General features: G+C 40.5%; 3 protein-coding genes across 3 annotated transcripts in view; all 3 read left to right on the forward strand.

Moving 5' to 3' along the window:
* mpp4b (MAGUK p55 scaffold protein 4b) overlaps positions 1-2,064 on the forward strand; it is a 15,667-nt gene extending 13,603 nt beyond the window's left edge. Inside the window, exons 11-15 of the mRNA XM_010795794.1 lie at positions 147-246; positions 632-725; positions 924-1,032; positions 1,108-1,242; positions 1,802-2,064. Coding sequence (XP_010794096.1) covers positions 147-246; positions 632-725; positions 924-1,032; positions 1,108-1,242; positions 1,802-1,990 — 627 coding nt within the window. The 3' untranslated portion in view covers positions 1,991-2,064. The remainder of the gene's footprint in view (positions 1-146; positions 247-631; positions 726-923; positions 1,033-1,107; positions 1,243-1,801) is intronic.
* Positions 2,065-2,549: 485 nt separating this feature from the next.
* On the forward strand, positions 2,550-7,828 carry LOC104966232 (transmembrane protein 237B). Its single transcript, XM_010795414.1, has 14 exons — positions 2,550-2,733; positions 3,037-3,072; positions 4,139-4,170; positions 4,282-4,295; positions 4,408-4,479; positions 5,009-5,125; positions 5,250-5,343; positions 5,689-5,846; positions 5,928-6,057; positions 6,646-6,837; positions 6,993-7,066; positions 7,134-7,221; positions 7,307-7,428; positions 7,512-7,828. Exons 1-14 carry the CDS (start codon positions 2,713-2,715, stop codon positions 7,574-7,576), a joined length of 1,215 nt encoding a protein of 404 aa, XP_010793716.1. The 5' UTR covers positions 2,550-2,712; the 3' UTR covers positions 7,577-7,828.
* A 363-nt stretch (positions 7,829-8,191) lies between these two features.
* Positions 8,192-17,324, forward strand: cyp20a1 (cytochrome P450, family 20, subfamily A, polypeptide 1). Its single transcript, XM_010795415.1, has 13 exons — positions 8,192-8,417; positions 8,951-9,000; positions 9,127-9,293; positions 9,683-9,828; positions 9,917-10,084; positions 10,302-10,380; positions 11,136-11,248; positions 11,352-11,406; positions 15,508-15,628; positions 15,787-15,898; positions 16,017-16,081; positions 16,432-16,521; positions 16,633-17,324. The coding sequence occupies exons 1-13, from the start codon at positions 8,346-8,348 to the stop codon at positions 16,787-16,789; spliced, it is 1,395 nt and encodes a 464-aa protein (XP_010793717.1). The 5' UTR covers positions 8,192-8,345; the 3' UTR covers positions 16,790-17,324.
* Positions 17,325-19,831: the final 2,507 nt, after the last annotated feature.

Below are 19,831 nucleotides of genomic sequence, written 5' to 3' on the forward strand. Positions count from 1 at the left end.
ATATCTGAGACCTGTGATATATTGATGAAAAACAGTATAATAGGGGACCTTTAAAGTTGAATTGATTCCCAATGGTGCATTTCATTTCGTCATCTGTTAAAATGGTATGAAATCGAAAACTCGATTAAATGTATGATTATGATAAGGTCTTTCTTTTTCTCTCAGGTCCGTCTGGTGTGGGGGTGAATGAACTTCGGAGGCGCTTGATTGAAATTAACCCGAAAATCTTCCAGGGAGCGGTACCTCGTACGTGNGATCATTATGACAGATGAACAGATCGCCACTGGGTTTACAACTAAAGACACAGCCACGAACAAAGTGTAGCATGTGTATAGCTCCTTATGGGTATTGCAATTTCTGAAGTGCTGGAGTCGCGTTCTGGTGCTCTCCGTTAGAACTGCACCCCTGTCAGTCGAGACATATACCACGTGATGACACGTTATGCTCGTGTTGAGTTCAAGGACCCTGACCAAGCTTGGCCAGCAAAAACAGGCACTCGCTTGTTTAATTTTTTTGCGGTCTAGATTTCTTATACACACAACACAACAAATATCAAAATTACAGCTCTGAAAAGTTTGTATTCTCTCTGGGAGTTCTTGTATGAAAATATATTTTATTTTATGTTTTCCAGACACTTCAAGAGCACCCAGAGAATACGAGGAGTCCGGCAGAGAATATAATTTCATCAGCCGAGAAATCTTCTACAACATGATTCAAAACAACAGGTACTCTGCTGTGAATCCATTAATAACAAACGAACGTAGCGCCACAATAACTTAAACACGATGTATTCATGCTGTCTACTAGTCTCTAATAAATGTGAGCCTTTAACGTCCACTGAGATTCTGAAATGCAAGCTCGTGATTATGCAAAAAGTGCTAGAAATGTACGTGTGTTTTATAAACAATCTGATTGTCCTGCAGGTTTCTGGAGTACGGCGAGTACAGAGGAAGTCTGTACGGCACCAGCGTGGAGTCTGTGAGGGGGGTCTTAAACAGCGGGAAGATCTGCGTCATGGACATAGAGCCAAATGTAAGGTGTACTCCTACACCCTTGTCCTTTTCGTTTAGAGAACTGCTTTTTTAAAGGTTTCATTTCTCCTGTCAGGCCATCCCGGCAGTGAGGACCCACGAGCTGAAGGCCTACATCATCTACGTGAAGCCTCCCCCCCACGAGCGCCTCAAGGAGACCAGGCGGGGGGCGCACGTCACCACCAACTACTACGTCAACCGGCCGTTCAAAGTAACCCCCCCTCATATTATTTTCATTTTGTGAGCTGGATGTTCTTACCTCAGGCTGGGAATACCCTGTGACAACATTTTCTTACAATTTTCTTAAATAACCACAGAGCCTGTAATTATAATTCTGCATTTCACAGATACATTTTGTAGATTTACAAGAAAGATACTTGTTTATTCTCTCGGATAAAAGGTGGTGATTTGCAAAGTAAAGAAATGTGTCTCGTTTCTTGTCAAATGTACGGCTTCCAAAAACATTAAGACAGTAAAATCAATGTAAGTTGAGACACTCTAACTCAATTTTCTAACAGATAACAAGTATGTTTGTTTCAGAATTCCAATCAATATAGAACAATACAAAAAAATATATATTTTGTCGACTATGAGAAGCCGAATCTCAGTTACATGGCAATAAAATAAAATAAATCTTGAGTACTAGTGGCCCTGCTTTTAAGTATGACAATTTATTTTCAGTTATTTTGCTTTATTATTATGATTATTATACCACACCTTGTTTTAGCTATATTAAAAAAATCCCTTCTGACTGTTGTGTCCTCCAACAGGATGAAGACTTCCAGGAGATTGAAGAATCCGCCCGTAAGATCGAGTCTCAGTTCTGCCAGTTCTTTGACCACGTGATCGTTAACGACGAGCTGCAGGACTCGTGCGTCCAGATGCTGACGGCGGTGAGGAAGGCGCAGGACGAGCCGCAGTGGGTCCCCGCCAGCTGGATACGACCCACCAGCACGTAAGGGTGGAGGTGGAGGCGAGGGGGACCAGAGAAATGGGACCACCGAACCATGACAAAAATCGTAATTTAAATCTAAAGGTAACAGAGATGACAGATTAAGTGAGAAAAGGATCAATGCCATATCTCTATCTCAGTTTGTAATCATCATTTTATTACAGGCAGCTTACGTGCCCTTCTCCACACTCTTTTACACAGACCTGCGAAAAGAATGTGATTTGATGTTTACATACTAGAATTGGTTTCTTGTTAATTGTGTTGTTTTTTCATTTTAAATTTGTGTCATTTCTTTTGGGTTTTGCAAAAAATGTGTCATTGCATGCCAAAGAAAACATTTATTAAACCTGGCACAAAAATACACTCTTGTGTCCTTATTTAAATCAACTGATGTGATAATATACAAAAGTAAAAGCAATGATGTTGTAATATTTGTACCTATTTGTGACATTAATAAACCAGTTCTGATAGTAATGCTTTAATTCATGTTGGTTATCTGATTTATTACTTTGTGTGGGAGCCTTTATATTGAAGGAACCGGAAGTCTTGCGTCCTACGCTCAAATGCATCCGGGTAACGGCTCTCTTCTCCTGCAGAGCATAAACAAAGTAAAGAATCATAACAAGTAGCGGTTTTTCATCATTTTTAACGGCTGTAGTCCTTAATTACACTAACGATGATTTAACTGGATGTTTTTGTAAAGGCATATTTTTAAGAGAATTGAGAAATATGGACACAGGAGGCTCAAAGGTAACTTATTGTCCTAAATAACGGTAACTCCTTTCACTGAAGAGGAAGACTTTAAAGTAACGCTAGCTGTATTGCTAGCAGTAAATGCTATTTTAATTTCTAAATGTGTTGACTGTTCACCTTTTATGGCTTTTTCCTTTGTGAAAACTATACTATTTGTGTTAACTGACGCAAGCTAACTGTTAACTACAGACCCTGACTTTTTACTTGTGAGTTTGATTTAAATGTTGGGAGCATTCAAGAAAGCTAGTTAGCATACTTGGAAAAAGTGCTAATAATTTATATATATATTTTCTATTATAGAGAACGCGTTCCAGAGAGCTCCCTCCTCTTCCACAGGTGTGTAACACAACTCCAGGTGTTCATTTCCCCGCCTGCATTATGCACATTAGTGTTTAAATGTGACCCTATATTACAACCCACACATTGCAAGTTACCGGAAGTACATTTTATCCCCTAAAAACTGAAAATCCAGGAGCTGAACATCAGTTTAACTTTTTATCAGGAATTTGATAAACTTACTTAATAAAGAGGGAATCAACCAGATCATCTATTATTTAGAAATATGCAGACAATGTTCATTTAAAACATATTCATAAGAATAACTGGTAATGAACTCGAAATGACGTAGCTTGAAAATGTGAAAAATGATAGATTTTAAGAAACTAAAACAAGGTCTTTAAACATTACAAAATGATTTGATTTACCTCAATGACGTTTGCAAGGCAGGGCGGACAAATCTGATTTAAAACATGTCTCAAATAAAGAAATGTCACTTTTTATAAGGTAATTGTCACTTGGAGTGTAATAAAAAAGTTTCTTCTGACCTGTCCGAGTGTGTTTAGTGACGATAAGGCAGAGTATACACTTCATAAGAAGCTTCTTCAGGAAGATTAAAGCATCTTGTGACCTCTGCCCTGACTAATCCCCCGTCCTGGCGGGCGTATGAACACAGATTTAGCGATGGTTTAGCTGTCAGCCAGGATGTTATTTGTTATCTCCACTCTGGGTTGATTCTTGGCTGAAATAACTGACTTTGTTATAATTGAGAATTTCTGAAAAGCTTGTACAGTGTTTGTCTACATTTTATAAGAAACTGTTCATTTGCACCTGTTCTTTTTTGTTTAATTATTTTGTATTATACATAATTCAAGACATTATCACTGTGAAACAAGCATTACGTTTGACCTATGGGGTGTTAAGTTTAAGTTGATAAATCTTACATTTATTTGGTAAACCCTAAAAAAAACAGTTTAATCAATAAAGTAGGAATTTTACATAGAAAAAAAAATATATATAAAAATAAATCATGTTATGTGTGATAGCTGCAAAATGTATCATTGGATTTGATGGTGTGAAATGATCTGAAACATAAGTGACTTGTTCTTCTATTTGTGTCTCTAAGCGAGGACCACGCGCGCTTCCCACAATCCCGAGGTGAGTCAATGTGCTTTTCTAATCTGATACAACATTTTAATCTGCAATATTTACACTGAACAGTCGATCTAAACTCCTTCTCTCTTCTGTTGAACATTTGGAAACATGAAGTCAAGACACAGCTGGTGAGTCTGGATTTGGAATATAGTAGTAATTGGATACATGTCATGAAAACGCCTCCTGTTTTTACTCAAGCTCTTGATTTCATTTTCTTTATGTATTTATTCCCGTGCACAGTAGAAGCACCGGCACAGAAGCGCAGGAAGAAGAAAGTGAAAAAGGAGACGAATGGAGTCGATGATATTGACGGTACGTTACACATAAACACACATCCGCAGTAGATTGCAAACCTAAACATTTGTTTTAGCTACATTTTGTTTTATTTGCAGAAAGAGAATTGAAATAGTTCCGTGCTGCCCCTTTAATACAATTAACACATTTTTGGTCTGATACATTTCAGGCTTGGATAAAACAAGACTTCTTTGCTATTTCAAATCATTTCTTTAACCAAAAGAAAGTAGTGTATCCTGCATTAAGATCAGTTTGTAGACACAGGATCAGAAAGTGATGAAGGTATTTTCTGTGTTAGAGTTTTACTCGCTACAGGGTGTACTTTGAGGGTTTGTGACTCTGCAGACCGTTTACAAAGAGCTTCATAACACGCANTTACACATAAACACACATCCGCAGTAGATTGCAAACCTAAACATTTGTTTTACTTACATTTTGTTTTATTTGCAGAAAGAGAATTCAAAAAAACATTATAACACGTAGAAAGCATGAGAGTTGCAGGTCGGTGTTTCCCGTTCCTTTACCGCTTCTGCTGTTTCCTGTTTAGATCATGGGATGGCGATGGGACGGAAGGAATCTGAGAACGGAGAACATCTTACCTTTGAAGAGACGACGGACGCAGCCCCCCAGAGGAGGAGGAAGAGAAAGAAAGTTCCTACTATAGGTAAACACAGAAAACGATTATCTTTATGTAAATGATGAATTCCACATTTGAGCAGCTTTCCCTTATCCTAAGAAAGCCCTTTCCCTCAAAGGAGCACAATTAAAGGGTGAATTCATGCTTTCAGATCAGGACGATGACCAGGCGGACCTTGTGAACAGAGACGCAGCAGATCAGACCACGGATGGAGAGGAGGTGGGGAAACAATCCAAGAAGAAAAAGTAAGAAAGTATTCATTGTGTTGTGTCAGCACATTTCATAATGTCAGAAACAACCACTAATATAGAAAGCTGCGTTTTATGCGTTAACACCTGGTTGGAGATCAGGTTTATTTATATATTGTAATATTTTCCACATTTATCTGAATATATTTAGGTTTCTTTACGTCCAAGTGTAGTTATTTTTAAACAATACAACAAAACCAAAGCAATTATGACAAAATAATACAAAAAGTGTCATCTGCATTCTAAAAGCACTAAAAGCAAGTTAAGAGATAGTTGGTGAGAACATTTGAAAAATACAATCCGGTACATTTTGCTCTCTAACTGTTAATCTTGTGATTTTAGGAAGTCAAAAGTGGTCGAGTCTCCGTTCCCGGATGAGTTTGACGTAGAAGAGGATGACATCATCTCCGACACCCCCCCCTCCATCTTCCAGTACCCCCTGTTCGCGGCCCCGCAGGGTCAGAGCCAGCCGGTGGGGAAGGTGTTTGTGGAGAGGAACAGTGAGTAACAACAGGAGACCATGCGGCCGCCTGTGGGACATTAAAGGACATCCTCATGTGTCGTGTGTGTTCCTGTTTCAGAGCGGTTCCAGGCTGCAGAGCGCTCCGATTGGAGGAAGGCGAACATCCAGACGGAGAACATGACGGACTTCAATGTTCAGCCGCTCTGCTCCACCAGAGACGTTTCCCTGAGAGTGCACAGCGGCTTCAGGTGAGCTACAACTGACAAAGCAAGAGTGTGTGCACTGCATAGCGTCATTGTAGTTTGGGATGTACAATAGGTTTTTAAAAGGGATGCACAACTCAGATCTTTTTTTATCAATATCCAATCCATTATTTTCCAAGTCATTCTGACTCATTGGAAATATGTGTTTTCCACTTCATCTCAGATGTGTTTGATTTTGCTTCAGGTGACTTGTACGATACAAAATATGTATCAAGTGTGTGGAAAGGTTAAAATAGTTTTTCAATACGTTTTAAATAGATCCACCATATTGTTTTTTATATATATCTGATTCAATTTCCTGAAATGTACGGATTTGTTTTATTATTATTAGTATTTTCACCATACAATATATTTTTGGTTTAATTGTATGGATATGTTTAATATTTAGGTTTGGTTAAGAGCAATTATTAATGTTTCACTTCCAGTTTAAGTTTATGTTAATAACCATATTATTAGTAAAAAAATATTTTTTATTTATTGGGTTGTATTTCCTCTCATGACACTTGTGTCTTTATGTGTGTCTCCTGCCTGTACTAATGAACCAAAGTGACCCTTTGTGTCTCTGTGCTGCAGGGTGTTGGGTCTGTACTGCCATGGCTTCCTGGCGGGCCACGCCCTGTGGAACATGGTGGTGGTGTACATGTTGGCGGGGCAGCAGCTCACCGCTCTGTCCAACCTGCTGCAGCAGTACCACAGCCTGGCCTACCCCGCCCAGTCCCTGCTGTACCTGCTGCTGGCCGTCAGCACCGTGGCCGCCTTCGACAGGTAAAGAAATCTCAACAACAACACGGCGTGAGGAGCCGATGCATCGATCAAAGAAAACAAATATTTACTTACAGCATAGATTTCCTAGTTAAAGATCCATTTGTGTGTTAACATGAATCAGAATTCCTTTATTTTGTTATAACTCTTGTTCTCAGACTGAACCTGGCCAAAGGCTCTGTGGCTCTGCAGGAGTTCATCACGCTGAACCCCGTCGCTCTCGCCTCTTTCTGTGAGTCCACATGATTTACTATCTCAAACTGTCATATGGCATCATCTCACACTCTTTGTTCCTGCAGTGTATTTCTCTGCGCTGATCCTCTCTCTGAGCCAGCAGATGACCAGCGACCGCATCAACCTGTACCCAGACTTCAACACTACTCTATGGTCAGCGCCTTGGAAATATTTAATGTTGATATATTTTCCTGAAGCCTAGGTATCATACAAGCTACTTTCCTTTTTCCTTCCCTAGGCCACCAGGTTTGGAGCACCAGATTCTGCACCCCTGGGTGACGGTGAACCTGGTGGTGGCTCTGCTGGTGGGGCTGGCCTGGGTCTTCATCGCCACACGACCAGAAACAGACTACACTCACGGTGAGAGAACACCAGAGAGAAGGGTGAAAACATGTTCAAATAGAAAGAGAAAAAACGTTATATATATTTTTGTCCTTCCTCAGATTATCTGGACGCCATGAGGATCGAGCCTCCCAAACAAGAGGACAAATCCGAAATGACCGCCTGAGAAAATATAACTCCGTACTCTTCTTCTGAGGCGTATTGTTGCCATTTTGCACATCTTTTTGCACTGTATTTTGCCACTGGGTTTAAATGTGTTATTTTTTGTATTTTTTAAATGTGATTGTGCTTGTTTCTTTATAAATATTTATCAAAAAAACTCTCTTTTCCATTTTGGTGCTTATTATGCATCCAACCTGTTGATGCATGCCGTGATTCTGTCCAGAATATGACCTTTTTAATACTTAATTATTAGTATACTATGTTATGATCAGGTCAAATCTATGAGCTCAAATATTTTGAGGGCTCCCATAACTGAGATTTATAATTATATTAAAAAATATGCCCACATATAAATGCATATCTTAAAATAAGAAATACGTTTTAACATGCCAGGGGGTCCCCCTTTAGAAGTAAAAAAACTAATAAGGTAATTACTTTTATCAATTTATTTTTGTATTTGAACATATAAAAGTTTTTGTTGCTAAAACATTAATAGTTTGTATGTATAGTTTGAAATATTTGAATTCTTAAGATAATGCAAACAATCTTTGTAAAAAAAGGGCAATAATTCACTTGGCAAGATAGTATCGATCGATCTTTCTGAGTACGATTAGTTTGCTCTGCCTGTCATTCAGACCCTAACAATCAAACACAGAAATGCGACCTGCCGTCCAGTTTCTGTTGACGTGGTAACTGTTATCAGTCTGTGTGGGAAATCTCCAGATATTCATGAAGAGAAGTTAGCAAAACAGTGCTATTAAAAGGGAGAAGTCATGCTGGACTTTGCCATATTTGCTGTCACGTTTGTCATCATTTTGGTTGGCGCTGTTCTCTATTTGTACCCGGTAAGTCTGCAAATTTGAAGTTAGCATTAGTTAGCTGTCCCAGTTATTACCAAAACCCTCATTAAAAAGTAATGATTTAATGTTTATTTGCTCACTGCCAAGCGGGACCACCTCCTATAACATAAATGAAGACCTTCAAAGAATTGTTATACCTGTCTCCCCATTTCGGGTAACATCCAACACACTTATCAATTACCTAATTCAGTGAAATGTATATTTAATTAATTACAGTGGGCGGTAACAACCACGCTTAAGTACCATCTTTGAAAATGGATGCTGTCAAGTACCCAATTTCTATGCCGATTTCCCCCAAAGACCTTATTAAGTAGTCAGATGAAATAATAGTTTCATATATTGTCTAAGTAAGTTAGAAAAGATGAAATTGGCTGAGATTCAATACAGGTTCATTGAACAGTACTTGATCTAGCTGTAACTAGGATATTCATAATAACTAATCCATGAATTCATATGAAGAAACAGTAGATGTGTGTGAAAAATGTATAAATAAATGCAATTTCTAATCATGTTTTCAGTCATCCAGAAGGGCCTCTGGTATACCAGGCCTCAATCCTACTGATGAGAAGTAAGTTGTCATATTGCATTCTCTTTCATTCAATAACAGGATATTGCAAATATCAATGAGTCAATTCCAAACAAATACAATTGTATAATGTGAAATGGATATTCACTTTCCCGTCTTCTCTCTCAGGGATGGGAACCTGCAGGACATCGTGAACAGAGGCAGTCTGCATGAGTTCCTGGTCAGTCTGCATCTGCGGTTTGGCTCCGTGGCCTCCTTCTGGTTCGGGGGTCGCCCCGTGGTCAGCCTGGGGTCCGTGCTCCAGCTCCAGCAACACATCAACCCCAACCACAGCAGTAAGTTGGACAAAGCCTTAAAAGTTAGGAAAATGCTTACATTCCCATGAAGCCTTTTAATATTTGAAATGAAAGACTTGTCATATTTGCTGCTGTCTTCTTGTTTCTTACACCAGGCACTAGCTGAGCATTAAATAATACTGATCTGCAATCAGAGTTAAGCTGGTGAAATAAACAAAGTGAATATGTACATTGATGGTTGTGGGTATAAAAGAGTGCTTTAACCTTTATTTCTTGCACATGTATTTATTGTAACAATTTAAATGTGATCTTAAAAAGAGTCTGGAGTTTTAGGTTCCTTAAAAGCTCTTACATTTTACTTTCACAAGACTGGTTTTCACTCACAAGGAAAACATAACATGTTGTCTTTGTGTCTCTGTTCTTGTCAGCTGACTCCTTTGAGACGATGCTGAAGTCTCTGCTGGGCTACCAGTCAGGAACGGGAGGCGGGGCCACAGAGAGCGTGATAAGGAAGAAGGTTTACGAGAGTGCCATCAACAACACGGTGGAGAAGAACTTCCCCCTGGTGCTAAGGGTCTGTATCTCTCGTGATGTGCAACACAATAGAACTAAGTTGAGTTGAAAACAAGCGTTTAGACATATTCCCCACTTTCTTCTCATAGCTGGTGGAGGAGCTGGTGGGGAAGTGGACGTCCGCCCCGGAGGCTCAGCACACCCCTCTGTGTGCCCACCTGCTGGGGCTGGCCATGAAGACCGTCACCCAGCTGGCTCTGGGCGAGACGTTCAGGGACGACTCCGAGGTCCTCTCCTTCCGCAAGAACCACGACGCGGTGAGAAGACAGTGGAGTGCAGCTCTTACACAAATGTTTTTGTGCAGCTGATTCTGGTCTTTCCTCCGCTCCTTTGGATTGCAAATGTGTACTTTTGCATAAATGCCCCCCCATATATTTGTTGAACTGTCTCCTTTAACCTGTGAGTTGGGATGCTACAGTCTGCATACTGCTGGAGTGACTAAATACATGTTTTTCTCTTCTTCCTACTCTCCAGATCTGGTCAGAAATTGGAAAAGGGTACTTGGACGGCTCCCTTGAGAAAAGCTCCAGCAGGAAAGCACATTATGAGAAGGGTGAGTGGCTTTATTAAAACCAAACTTAATATATGTGGAATTGTTGAAAAAGGGCTGCTCAATTATGGCAAATATCCTAATAGCAAATATTTTAGTCAATAATTAGATCACGATAATTTCATACCTAACTATAAATATACATAAACATTTAAATAAATCATATCAAAAATAAATAAGTTAAAATGTGTAAGTGCACTTCTACTATGTACATTTTCAAAATATAAAATAATATATAAATATGTCCAAAATAAAAGATATGTTGTGACAGCAGCGTTTTTCATATTCGCTAGGAGCCCAAATCCTAATTAAAAACAGATGAAACCTGATTTATGGAAGCTACCTTCTGTTGTTCTTTGAGTCGTTGGGATTGGGTGTGTGTGTTCATGAGCAGCTTTGTGTTGTCTTCTGTTGTTGTGCTGTGGAGAAACAGCAGGGAAAGTTTGCAGAGGATCAGACTTGATCTGTGTGTGTAGACCTGCTACACACACACACACACACACACACACACACACACACACACACACACACACACACACACACACACACACACACACACACACACACACACACACACACACACACACTGCACAACCACCCTTTTCAGCATCCTCAGGGAACAGCTTCTGTCGTTTTGGGGGACCTTTATTGATTTATGTGCCAAGGACAATTTGCAAGATAGATGCTTGAAATGCAGTCTTTTTAACATGTTCAAAGTTGTGAAAAGATAACGGATTTTTCGTTTCCCGTGTGTTCAGCTCTGTCAGAGATGCAGTCCGTGCTGCTGTCGGTGGCGAAGGACAGGAAGGCTCAGAGGAAGCAGACGGCGTTTGTGGACGCTCTGCTTCAGTCCAGCCTCACAGAGCGACAGGTGAATACTGATGAAGCCACACACTCTGCTTTCTATTCCAAAAAGGTAACTTAAAGATTGTGACAGTTTCCAAAAATCGACTGAAATGACTGTTTTTTCCCAGATCATGGAGGACTGCATGGTTTTCACTTTGGCTGGATCTGTCATCACTGCCAACTGTAAGTGACACAAATCACAGTCAATTGATTTATTGATTCATACTTTATATTAAAGGCTGCAATAACATGTCAGTTATTCAAAGAACCCGCAAAATATCACATCGTTTATTTCCAAGTAGATTTTACTTTATCACCAGGACTTCTCTCAGGTTTCTGGTTCATAACATGAATTATTGAGAGGATATTAAAAATTCCGTTGAAAGCAGAAGACCAACAACATAAATATGGAATAGAAAATGACAACAACATTTTATAAGACCTAATGAAAATAGGTATTACAAAGTTTTCTTCACATGCAGGCCCGGTTCTACGGGGGTGCATAGGCATGCATGCACCCTCAGTTGAATGTTATGCACCCTCTATTCAAAAAAGAGAAGGGATTATACTGCTTCCACAGCAGGGACACACATCTGTGGATAATCATTTATACGAAAATGGTTAAAGCAACCATCATTAAGCGCCAGCAACACTGCATCTACTGCAGACAGTAGCAACAGGATCAGATGGGGACATCACGTTACCCTCCGTTGTGGACACTAGCTTACTCCCGCCTGACTCGCCCCCGGAGCAGCAGTCTTCGTCGCCCGAAACAACGCCACCCCTTTGAGGCCCGCAGGTGCCAGGGGACCTCGGCAAAACAGAGCCTGCCCAGGTATATCTAAACAAGTACCCGCCTGTACAGTGGGGTAAGGCGGTTGTTACGTCCTCACTAGGGATGAGGAATTGCAACACACACCAGTTGGAATTGGTATAATTATAAATAGTTTTAATGTATAACAGGTAGACACAATGGCAGGCAAGCAGCCTGAAACAAACAAGGTGCCACAAAAACACCGGTTTAAATAACAACCAAAAGTGGCCACGAGGGGGCGCAAGTTTAAATGGGCAACCAACCGAAGGGAGGACTCTAATAAGTGAGCCTACTTAAACACAAAGGTATATACAGTTGCAAGAAAAAGTATGTGAACCCTTTGGAACTTCCTGGATTTCTGCATAAATTGCTCATAAAATGTGTTCTGATCTTCATCTAAGTCAAAACAATAGACAAACACAGTCTGCTTAAGCTAAAACCACACAAACAATGATATGTTTTATGTTTTTATTGAACACACCATGTAAACATTCACAGTGCAGGGTGGAAAAAGTATGTGAACCCTTGGATTGAATAACTGGTTGACCCTCCTTTGGCAGCAATAACCTCAACCAAACGTTTCCTATAGTTGCATATCAGACCTGCACAACGGTCAGGAGGAACTTTGGACCATTCCTCTTTAGAAAACTGTTTCAGTTCAGCAATACTCTTGGGATGTCTGGTGTGAATCGCTCTCTTGAGGTCATGCCACAGCATCTCAATTGGGTTGAGGTCAGGACTCTGACTGGGCCACTCCAGAAGGCCTATTTTCTTCTGTTGAAGCCATTCTGTTGTTGATTTACTTCTGTGCTTTGGGTCGTTGTCCTGTTGCATCACCCATCTTCTGTTGAGCTTCAATTGGTGGACAGATGGCCTTAAGTTCTCCAGAAAAATGTCTTGATAAACTTGAGAATTCATTTTTCCGTCGATGATGGCAATCTGTCCAGGCCCTGAGGCAGCAAAGCAGCCCCAAACCATGATGCNTACGACAAAATCGTGTTTTATGGCGAGGGATGCCATGGAAACGGCATATGATGACACCCCATAATTGACATAGAGCTGTTCAGGGCCGGACCATTAGCCATCATCTGAAATCTGGTGCTGTTTGGACGATTTTCCATTGAGTTACGACAACATCGTGTTTTATGTCGAGGGATGCCTTGCCATGGAAACAGCATATGATGACATCCCAATGGACATAAAGCTGTTGAGGGCCGGACCATTAGCCATCATCTGAAGTCTGGTGCCGTTTGGACAATTTGCCATTTAGTTACGACAACATCGTGTTTCATGGCGAGGGATGCGTTGCCATGGAAACAGCGTATGGTGAGAGGCATGGACCGGTGACATACAAGTGAAGATTGGGGGACGATCTGACCGTTTCCATTGGAGTTACAGCAACACCATGTTTTATGGCGAGGGATTTGAGGTAATGCCACATTATGTAACATCAGTTTGATGTAGAGCTGTTCAGGGCGGCAGTGTTAACCATCATGTGAAGTTTGGTGGCATTCTGAGCATGTCAGTTAGAGTTATGAAATCATCGTGTTCCATGGCGAGGGATTGCATAGCATCGAGCGAATGCGAACATTGGCGCCAAATCACGGCTATGCCGTGCGAAACAAAAACAATTCTGTGATATCGTTTTGTCGCCCATGTCTGGAGACGCTACCCGACGAATTTGGAAGTCCCTAGGAGGAGATAGTTAAAGAGGAACTTGCAGGTTTTTGTTTTTACTAGATTTATGCTTAACCCTGCCTGAAAATTACAATTAAAAAAGTGAATGCAGGATTTGATACGTTTTACGAGAGATAAGGGCAGGAATTCAGAGGGGAAAGGAGCCGTTTTGAGCTCTGCTACTAAAAACTGCTTTTTTTACGTCATACGTCAAACGCGTCATATTACGTTACATGGGGGAGCAACTTTCTCGGACTCCTTCTCTGCCCAATCCGCGGTAGTGGTTTGTAGTAGGCAGTGTTGGGTGTAACGCGTTACAAAAGTAACAGAGTTACAGTAATATATTACTTTTTGCTGAAGTAACAAAGTAATGTAACGCATTACTAATGAAATGTGGGTAATATATTACCCGTTACAATGCTCAGTAACGCAGTTACAACACATTTTAACCCGAAATGAAATGGTGTTTTGTTTTTTAAGAAAGTACTAACATAGCGAGACATTCCGACACCAGAGACAAATCGTGCGGCTAGATTAGTAAACCTGGTGTTTACTCTTCAGGTTTCGCGTCGGGATCTTCGGGGCAGTTGAATGTTATGCACCCTCTAGTCAAAAAAGAGAAAGGAGCGAAAAATACAAACTACAAATTGTGTCAGGTGCACGTGACCTGCTCCGCTGCGCGTGCATCATTTGCAAGTGCTTCCACAGCAGTGACACACATCTGTGGATAATCATTTATACGAAAATGGTTAAAGTAACCATCACTAAACGCCAGCAACACTGCATCTACTGCAGACAGTAGCAACAGGTCAGATGGGGACATCACGTTACCCTCCGTTGTGGACACTAGCTTACTCCCGCCTGACTCGCCGCCCTCGCCCCCGGAGCAGCAGTCTTCGTCGCCCGACACTACGCCGCCCCTCTGCGGCCCGCAGGTGCCAGGATACCACGGCAAAACAGAGCCTGCCCAGGTATATCTAAACAAGTACCCGCCTGTACAGTGGGGTTAGGCGGTCATTTTGCAGCTCGTGGTATAAAAATAGACAATGGCAAGAATATTCATGTGAAAATAATGCCATATTCCTATAGAAATGTTGGGTCAAAAATAATGCATACAATAGCACAGATGCCTTCACCACGAATGGCTACAAAAATATCTCATATCCCAAGCTTATCAATGAGCTAATTTTGCAGCTGAAATGTTCTCCAGGTCGCAAAGTCAACCTCACATGATGATGTGATACCAGTTTTCAAGCACAGTAAATATTCTCTTCCCAGAGTATATGATGGGACCAAAGTGATGATGTAGTACATGGTTTTAATAATACTTTTGCTTTTAAATGTTTGCCATTTCAAACCATGAGCTGGTTCAAATAATATTTGCCTTGATTTGCAATATGTTCTCATTTGTTTTATCAGTACAGTTTTGAAGCTTTTGTGCTTTTCTTTCCCATAGTCCACTTTGGACTATATGAAATATTTCAGGATTGCACTTTTAACTTGAAATGTTCTCACTTGCTTGGTTTCAAAACATAACAAATGCCATAATCTGTTCATTGGGGAGCATCAATGCTATTTTTCATTGCTGTTGCCGGCCACTATTGCTCATGTAAACCTACTACTGGAACCGGGCCTGTTCACATGTCAGGAGGACCACAAGTAAATCCCGAGTTGTATATTTATTTTATAAAGTCAAGTCAAGTTATATTATTAAGCCACTGTATGTCCAGAAACAGCAACTTAGGAACAAAAAAGCTAAACCAAAAGGAAGTTAAAATGTTGTGTTTCTGCAGTGTGTATCTGGGCACTTCACTTCCTGTCCACCTCGGAGGACGTTCAGGACAAACTGTGCCAGGAGCTGGAGCAGGTTTTGGGTTCAGACCCCATTTCATTAGACAAGATCCCTGAGCTGAGGTAAGATTTTTGGAGAATGGCAATGGTCCAATTTTGGTAAAGCGTAGAGAGGTATTGCACAGATTTAATTCAAGGTCATACTAGCTACATGCATGAACATCCAGGTGATGCTGCTGTGTTGTATGACCTTGATCTGATCACATTCCTGTGTCTGACAGATACTGCCAGCAGGTCCTGAACGAGACGGTGAGGACCGCCAAGCTGACCCCCGTCGCTGCGAGGCTGCAGGAAGTGGAGGGCAAGGTGGATCAGCATGTCATCCCCAAAGAGGTATCTGCTTCCTGCTAAAATAATACAGATGGGAAACCACACAGTTTACTCTGGAGATGTATAAAGAGATTGAGTAATAATAACTTTGTAAATCAAAATCAAAATGCTCTGCTTTCAGACTTTGGTCATCTACGCTTTGGGAGTCGTCCTTCAGGATTCTGACACGTGGAGCACCCCATACAGGTTCAACATTAACATTTACTTTAAAAAAAAAAAAATGGCTGTCCAGAAATAGGATCTTTGAAATGTATAATCTGTGGACTTTTTCATAAGCATATTGTTTTTTTAGCTAATTTTGGATATTGCTCCACAATGTTCAACATATGAATAATAGAAAAACAAATGCAAGTAGTGTTCCTTTTCCTCATTACTGAATCTAAATAATGATAATTGTTTAGATGAATCCATTTAATCAGAAAGTACCTCTTGGAACAAATTGTATAGAATCAGATGGTATGACAGCATCACATAGTGGGGCTTATCATGTTGGTCTGTGCCATTTCTGATCTGTGATTACTGTGACATCCCCTCAGGTTTGACCCGGATCGATTTGAGGAGGAATCGGCGAGGAAGAGCTTCTGTCTTCTCGGATTCTCAGGGAATCAAACATGTCCGGAACTCAGGTAAAGTCTAGACATAGACGGAGCTAATATGAGAGCAATGACAGTGAGTAGAAGTGAAAAAGTGTCTTCAATAACATTTCCACCATCCATCACATTTGGTCTCTTTCACAGGTTTGCCTACACTGTGGCTACTGTCCTGCTCAGTACGTTGGTGCGGCAGCTGAAGCTTCACCCTCTGAAGGGGCAGGTGGTGGATGTGAGATCTGAGCTGGTATCCACGCCTAAAGAAGAAACCTGGATCACCGTCAGCAGAAGAAAGCAAAAATAATCGCTGAAAAGGGCTATTTCTAACACACGTCTTGATCAGAATAAATCAACTGCTATGGTATTTCTTGAATGTCGCAGATCTAGTCTGTCATTTTCCTCATTCACGTCAGCCTTTTTAACAACACCATGGTAGTTTACACTTTTTTAATTAAAGCCTTCTTTAGAATCATTATTGCAGGTTATTCCGAACTTGCCAGAATTGTTTTATGTACAGTCATCGTTGCACCACCATTGCATTTACATACTTGTCTTTCCCGTGCTCTTTTTGTACAGCAATCTGAGGCCTTAAGCACATTAGTACCTTGTCTATCCACAGGTCAAATTTACACTTGTTCAAATGTGTTAAAGTGGGGGGAACTTGATGGTTTCATACTCTATGGAGAAAAACAACTTGTTCTTGCAAAGGTTTTTCTATAGTTCCTAATACTGCCTTGAAAATCCCCAATAACATGTTTGTCTTTTGATATGGCCCATGTAGCATTTCATTTCTTTTTTAAACAAATGCATCTTGAATATTAATAAATATATTAAAAGATTTTGAAGTGTTTGAGTTATTCCTTTCATTGTATTTGCCCCAAATTTGCATCAGTGAAGAATGGGAGTGTCACTCACTGTAAATGAGGTTTCAGGCTACAAAATGGATGAATTATTACAGACGCCCTTTGTCAACTAATATATGCTTCTGAAGGGCCCTCGGGCAAGACTGTTTTTCCTCACATGGTACACTCAGTAACCAATTATTTTGAGAGGGAATGAGAAAGGAATAAAAAAAGGATCCCTCTAGGGAAATAAATATATTATAACTATTCAATCCACCATGAAAATACTGTGTCCCAAATTCATAATCAGAATACTTTATCCGCTCAATGAACTACATCTCTGGTCTCGCAGAGTAGCCTACACGTCACCAACACCAGAATGAGGTGCAAAGTATTAAATGAGGTGGAAATCATTACAGTCTGGGCAGTGGCGGAGCTGGGGGGTGAATCCTGGCCACCCCAAACACCCTCACCACGGGGGCCCAAACTTTTAGAACATTAAGAAAAAAATGTTTAAGTAACCTTTCATCATTCATCAAGAATTAACATTAATAGAACGTTATATTGATAATGTACTCACTAAACTTACAATTCATTTAACTTATTTTCTTCCAAAAGTTAATTATCCAAAGCCTCTAGTTTGTACACCCCCTTCTATTTACATGTAATGGTTTGGTCCCGCCTCCGCCTCCAAACGGCACTTTCTAGCAGAGAGTGAGTGCATGTGAGCAGGGATGCTAGTACTTGCTTGTGTACCATGTCTCAACGACTAACAAAGTCAGGCTTTCAAAAAGAAAAGAAAGGAGAGAAAGACAAGAGAGAGGGACTAAAGAGCGACAGTATATCACCCAGTTTTTCAAAAGAAAAGGTGGCTGTGGTCCATGAGTGGTGGAAATTAGTCTGTTAGCTGTCTGTTATTCCATGGAAAATCTCATTACAAAAAAACACACAGGGGACAAAAACTTTTGTTTACAAGTACAAAAGAGTACAAAAACTCATTACAGGGCGAGAGAGAGAGAGAGAGAGAGAGATTTTTCATCATCCTATTTCAGTATTTTAGCATGCTAACGCACAGCTAACAACAGTTAAGGCTAATGGAAATGTCATTACTTGTGCAGCTAGGCCTATTATAGCATTCAATAGCAGTTGTAACTTTTACAATTGTATTAGCATGTCAGGGTTTCCCACACATAGACTTTACTTGGGCGGGCCGCCAGGTGTATTAACGGCCGGCCAAGTATATTTCGCGAACCATTTATTTATTTATTTTATTTTTATATATATATATTTTTTTATTCGTCCGTGACCACAACGCCATCTGCGATCGATTAACTTGTGGACAATGATCCCTCGCTCTACGCCTCCTGTACCCAGTCCCGGACTGGCCATCGGGAGGACCGGGGGGGTTTCCCGATGGCCTGGCCTGTTAAAGAGTCTGTGACACGATTTTCCCCCATCATCCAAACCCATCAATTTGAGTAAATATTGTCCCCTTGAAAACCGTTACTGAACTGATTTTGGATATTTGTACTTTGATAACCATTAATCTGCCCTTCAATGTTGACCATTTCCTGGATCTTCTCAGGGATTCTTCAAGTCCCGCCAAATTATGGGTGACGTCAATGCGGGCACAGCGCTCCAGCTGCACAGTTCAGGATCCCAGCATCTGCATGTAAACGCACGATGGCGCACACAGCAGCAAGCTCAGACAGCGATGACAGTTTAATTTTGAACGTGTCTGTGCGCCATCGTGCGTTTACATGCAGATGCTGGGATCCTGAACTGTGCAGCNTTATCATATATACTGTATATATACCTTTTTTTGTTTGTTTGTTTTCTCTTTTTTGATTTGTGTATTGTTATTTTTTTAATTCATGCATTTTAATGTAATTGTATCTCATTTCGTTATGAAATCTTAAAATGCATACAAATGAAAATGATTTTGAAATTGATGAAGCTGTTGTTGTATATTTGGTTGTATTATCAGTCCACTGAACTCTCAGGTCGCGTCTGCTTTCCATCCCCGGAAAACTAAACTGGTAGAAGCAGTATTCAATTATTATGCCCCATATATCTGGATTATAGCAAAACAAATAGTCTGCTGCAACTCTCACTTCTTGTATTTGTATAGCTGTCTTAGTCCGTTCTAGCTTGTTTATTTGTATTATCTCGGCTTTTAATGACAGTTTTAATGTCATTTAGTGGGAATGCTGACACAGCATTCCAACTATCTGTTATGCTACGCACAAAATTCTTTATTATTCCGCCGGGTTATTTTGCGCTGCTTCTTCTCCCACATTGAACATCGCAGAAACTCCGTTCAAACATCAAAACGTTCAGCTCGGTCGGGAATCAATGGCTACTTTTATCATTCATAACTTTCATAATTCCAGAGATACATCCAATAGATCCCATTTTTAACATGGAAGTCAATGGAGAACTCTTCAGACTACAGCAATCTTCATGCAACTTCAACTGCTAACTGCTCCTTCTTCAACTGCTAA

This window comes from Notothenia coriiceps, unplaced genomic scaffold, assembly GCF_000735185.1.
Source record: "Notothenia coriiceps isolate Sejong01 unplaced genomic scaffold, NC01 NC01_scaffold00037246, whole genome shotgun sequence".
Lineage (NCBI taxonomy): Eukaryota > Metazoa > Chordata > Actinopteri > Perciformes > Nototheniidae > Notothenia > Notothenia coriiceps.

Coding starts and splice junctions, on each gene's coding strand:
- LOC104966232 (XM_010795414.1), top strand. CDS start 2,713: ATGGACACAGGAGGCTCAAAG. Junction 4,480..5,008: donor TGGAGTCGATGATATTGACG/GTACGTTACACA, acceptor TTTCCTGTTTAG/ATCATGGGATGGCGATGGGA. Junction 5,847..5,927: donor GGTGTTTGTGGAGAGGAACA/GTGAGTAACAAC, acceptor TTCCTGTTTCAG/AGCGGTTCCAGGCTGCAGAG.
- cyp20a1 (XM_010795415.1), top strand. CDS start 8,346: ATGCTGGACTTTGCCATATTTGCTGTCACGTTTGTCATCATTTTGGTT. Junction 8,418..8,950: donor CTGTTCTCTATTTGTACCCG/GTAAGTCTGCAA, acceptor TCATGTTTTCAG/TCATCCAGAAGGGCCTCTGG. Junction 15,629..15,786: donor GACAAGATCCCTGAGCTGAG/GTAAGATTTTTG, acceptor TGTGTCTGACAG/ATACTGCCAGCAGGTCCTGA.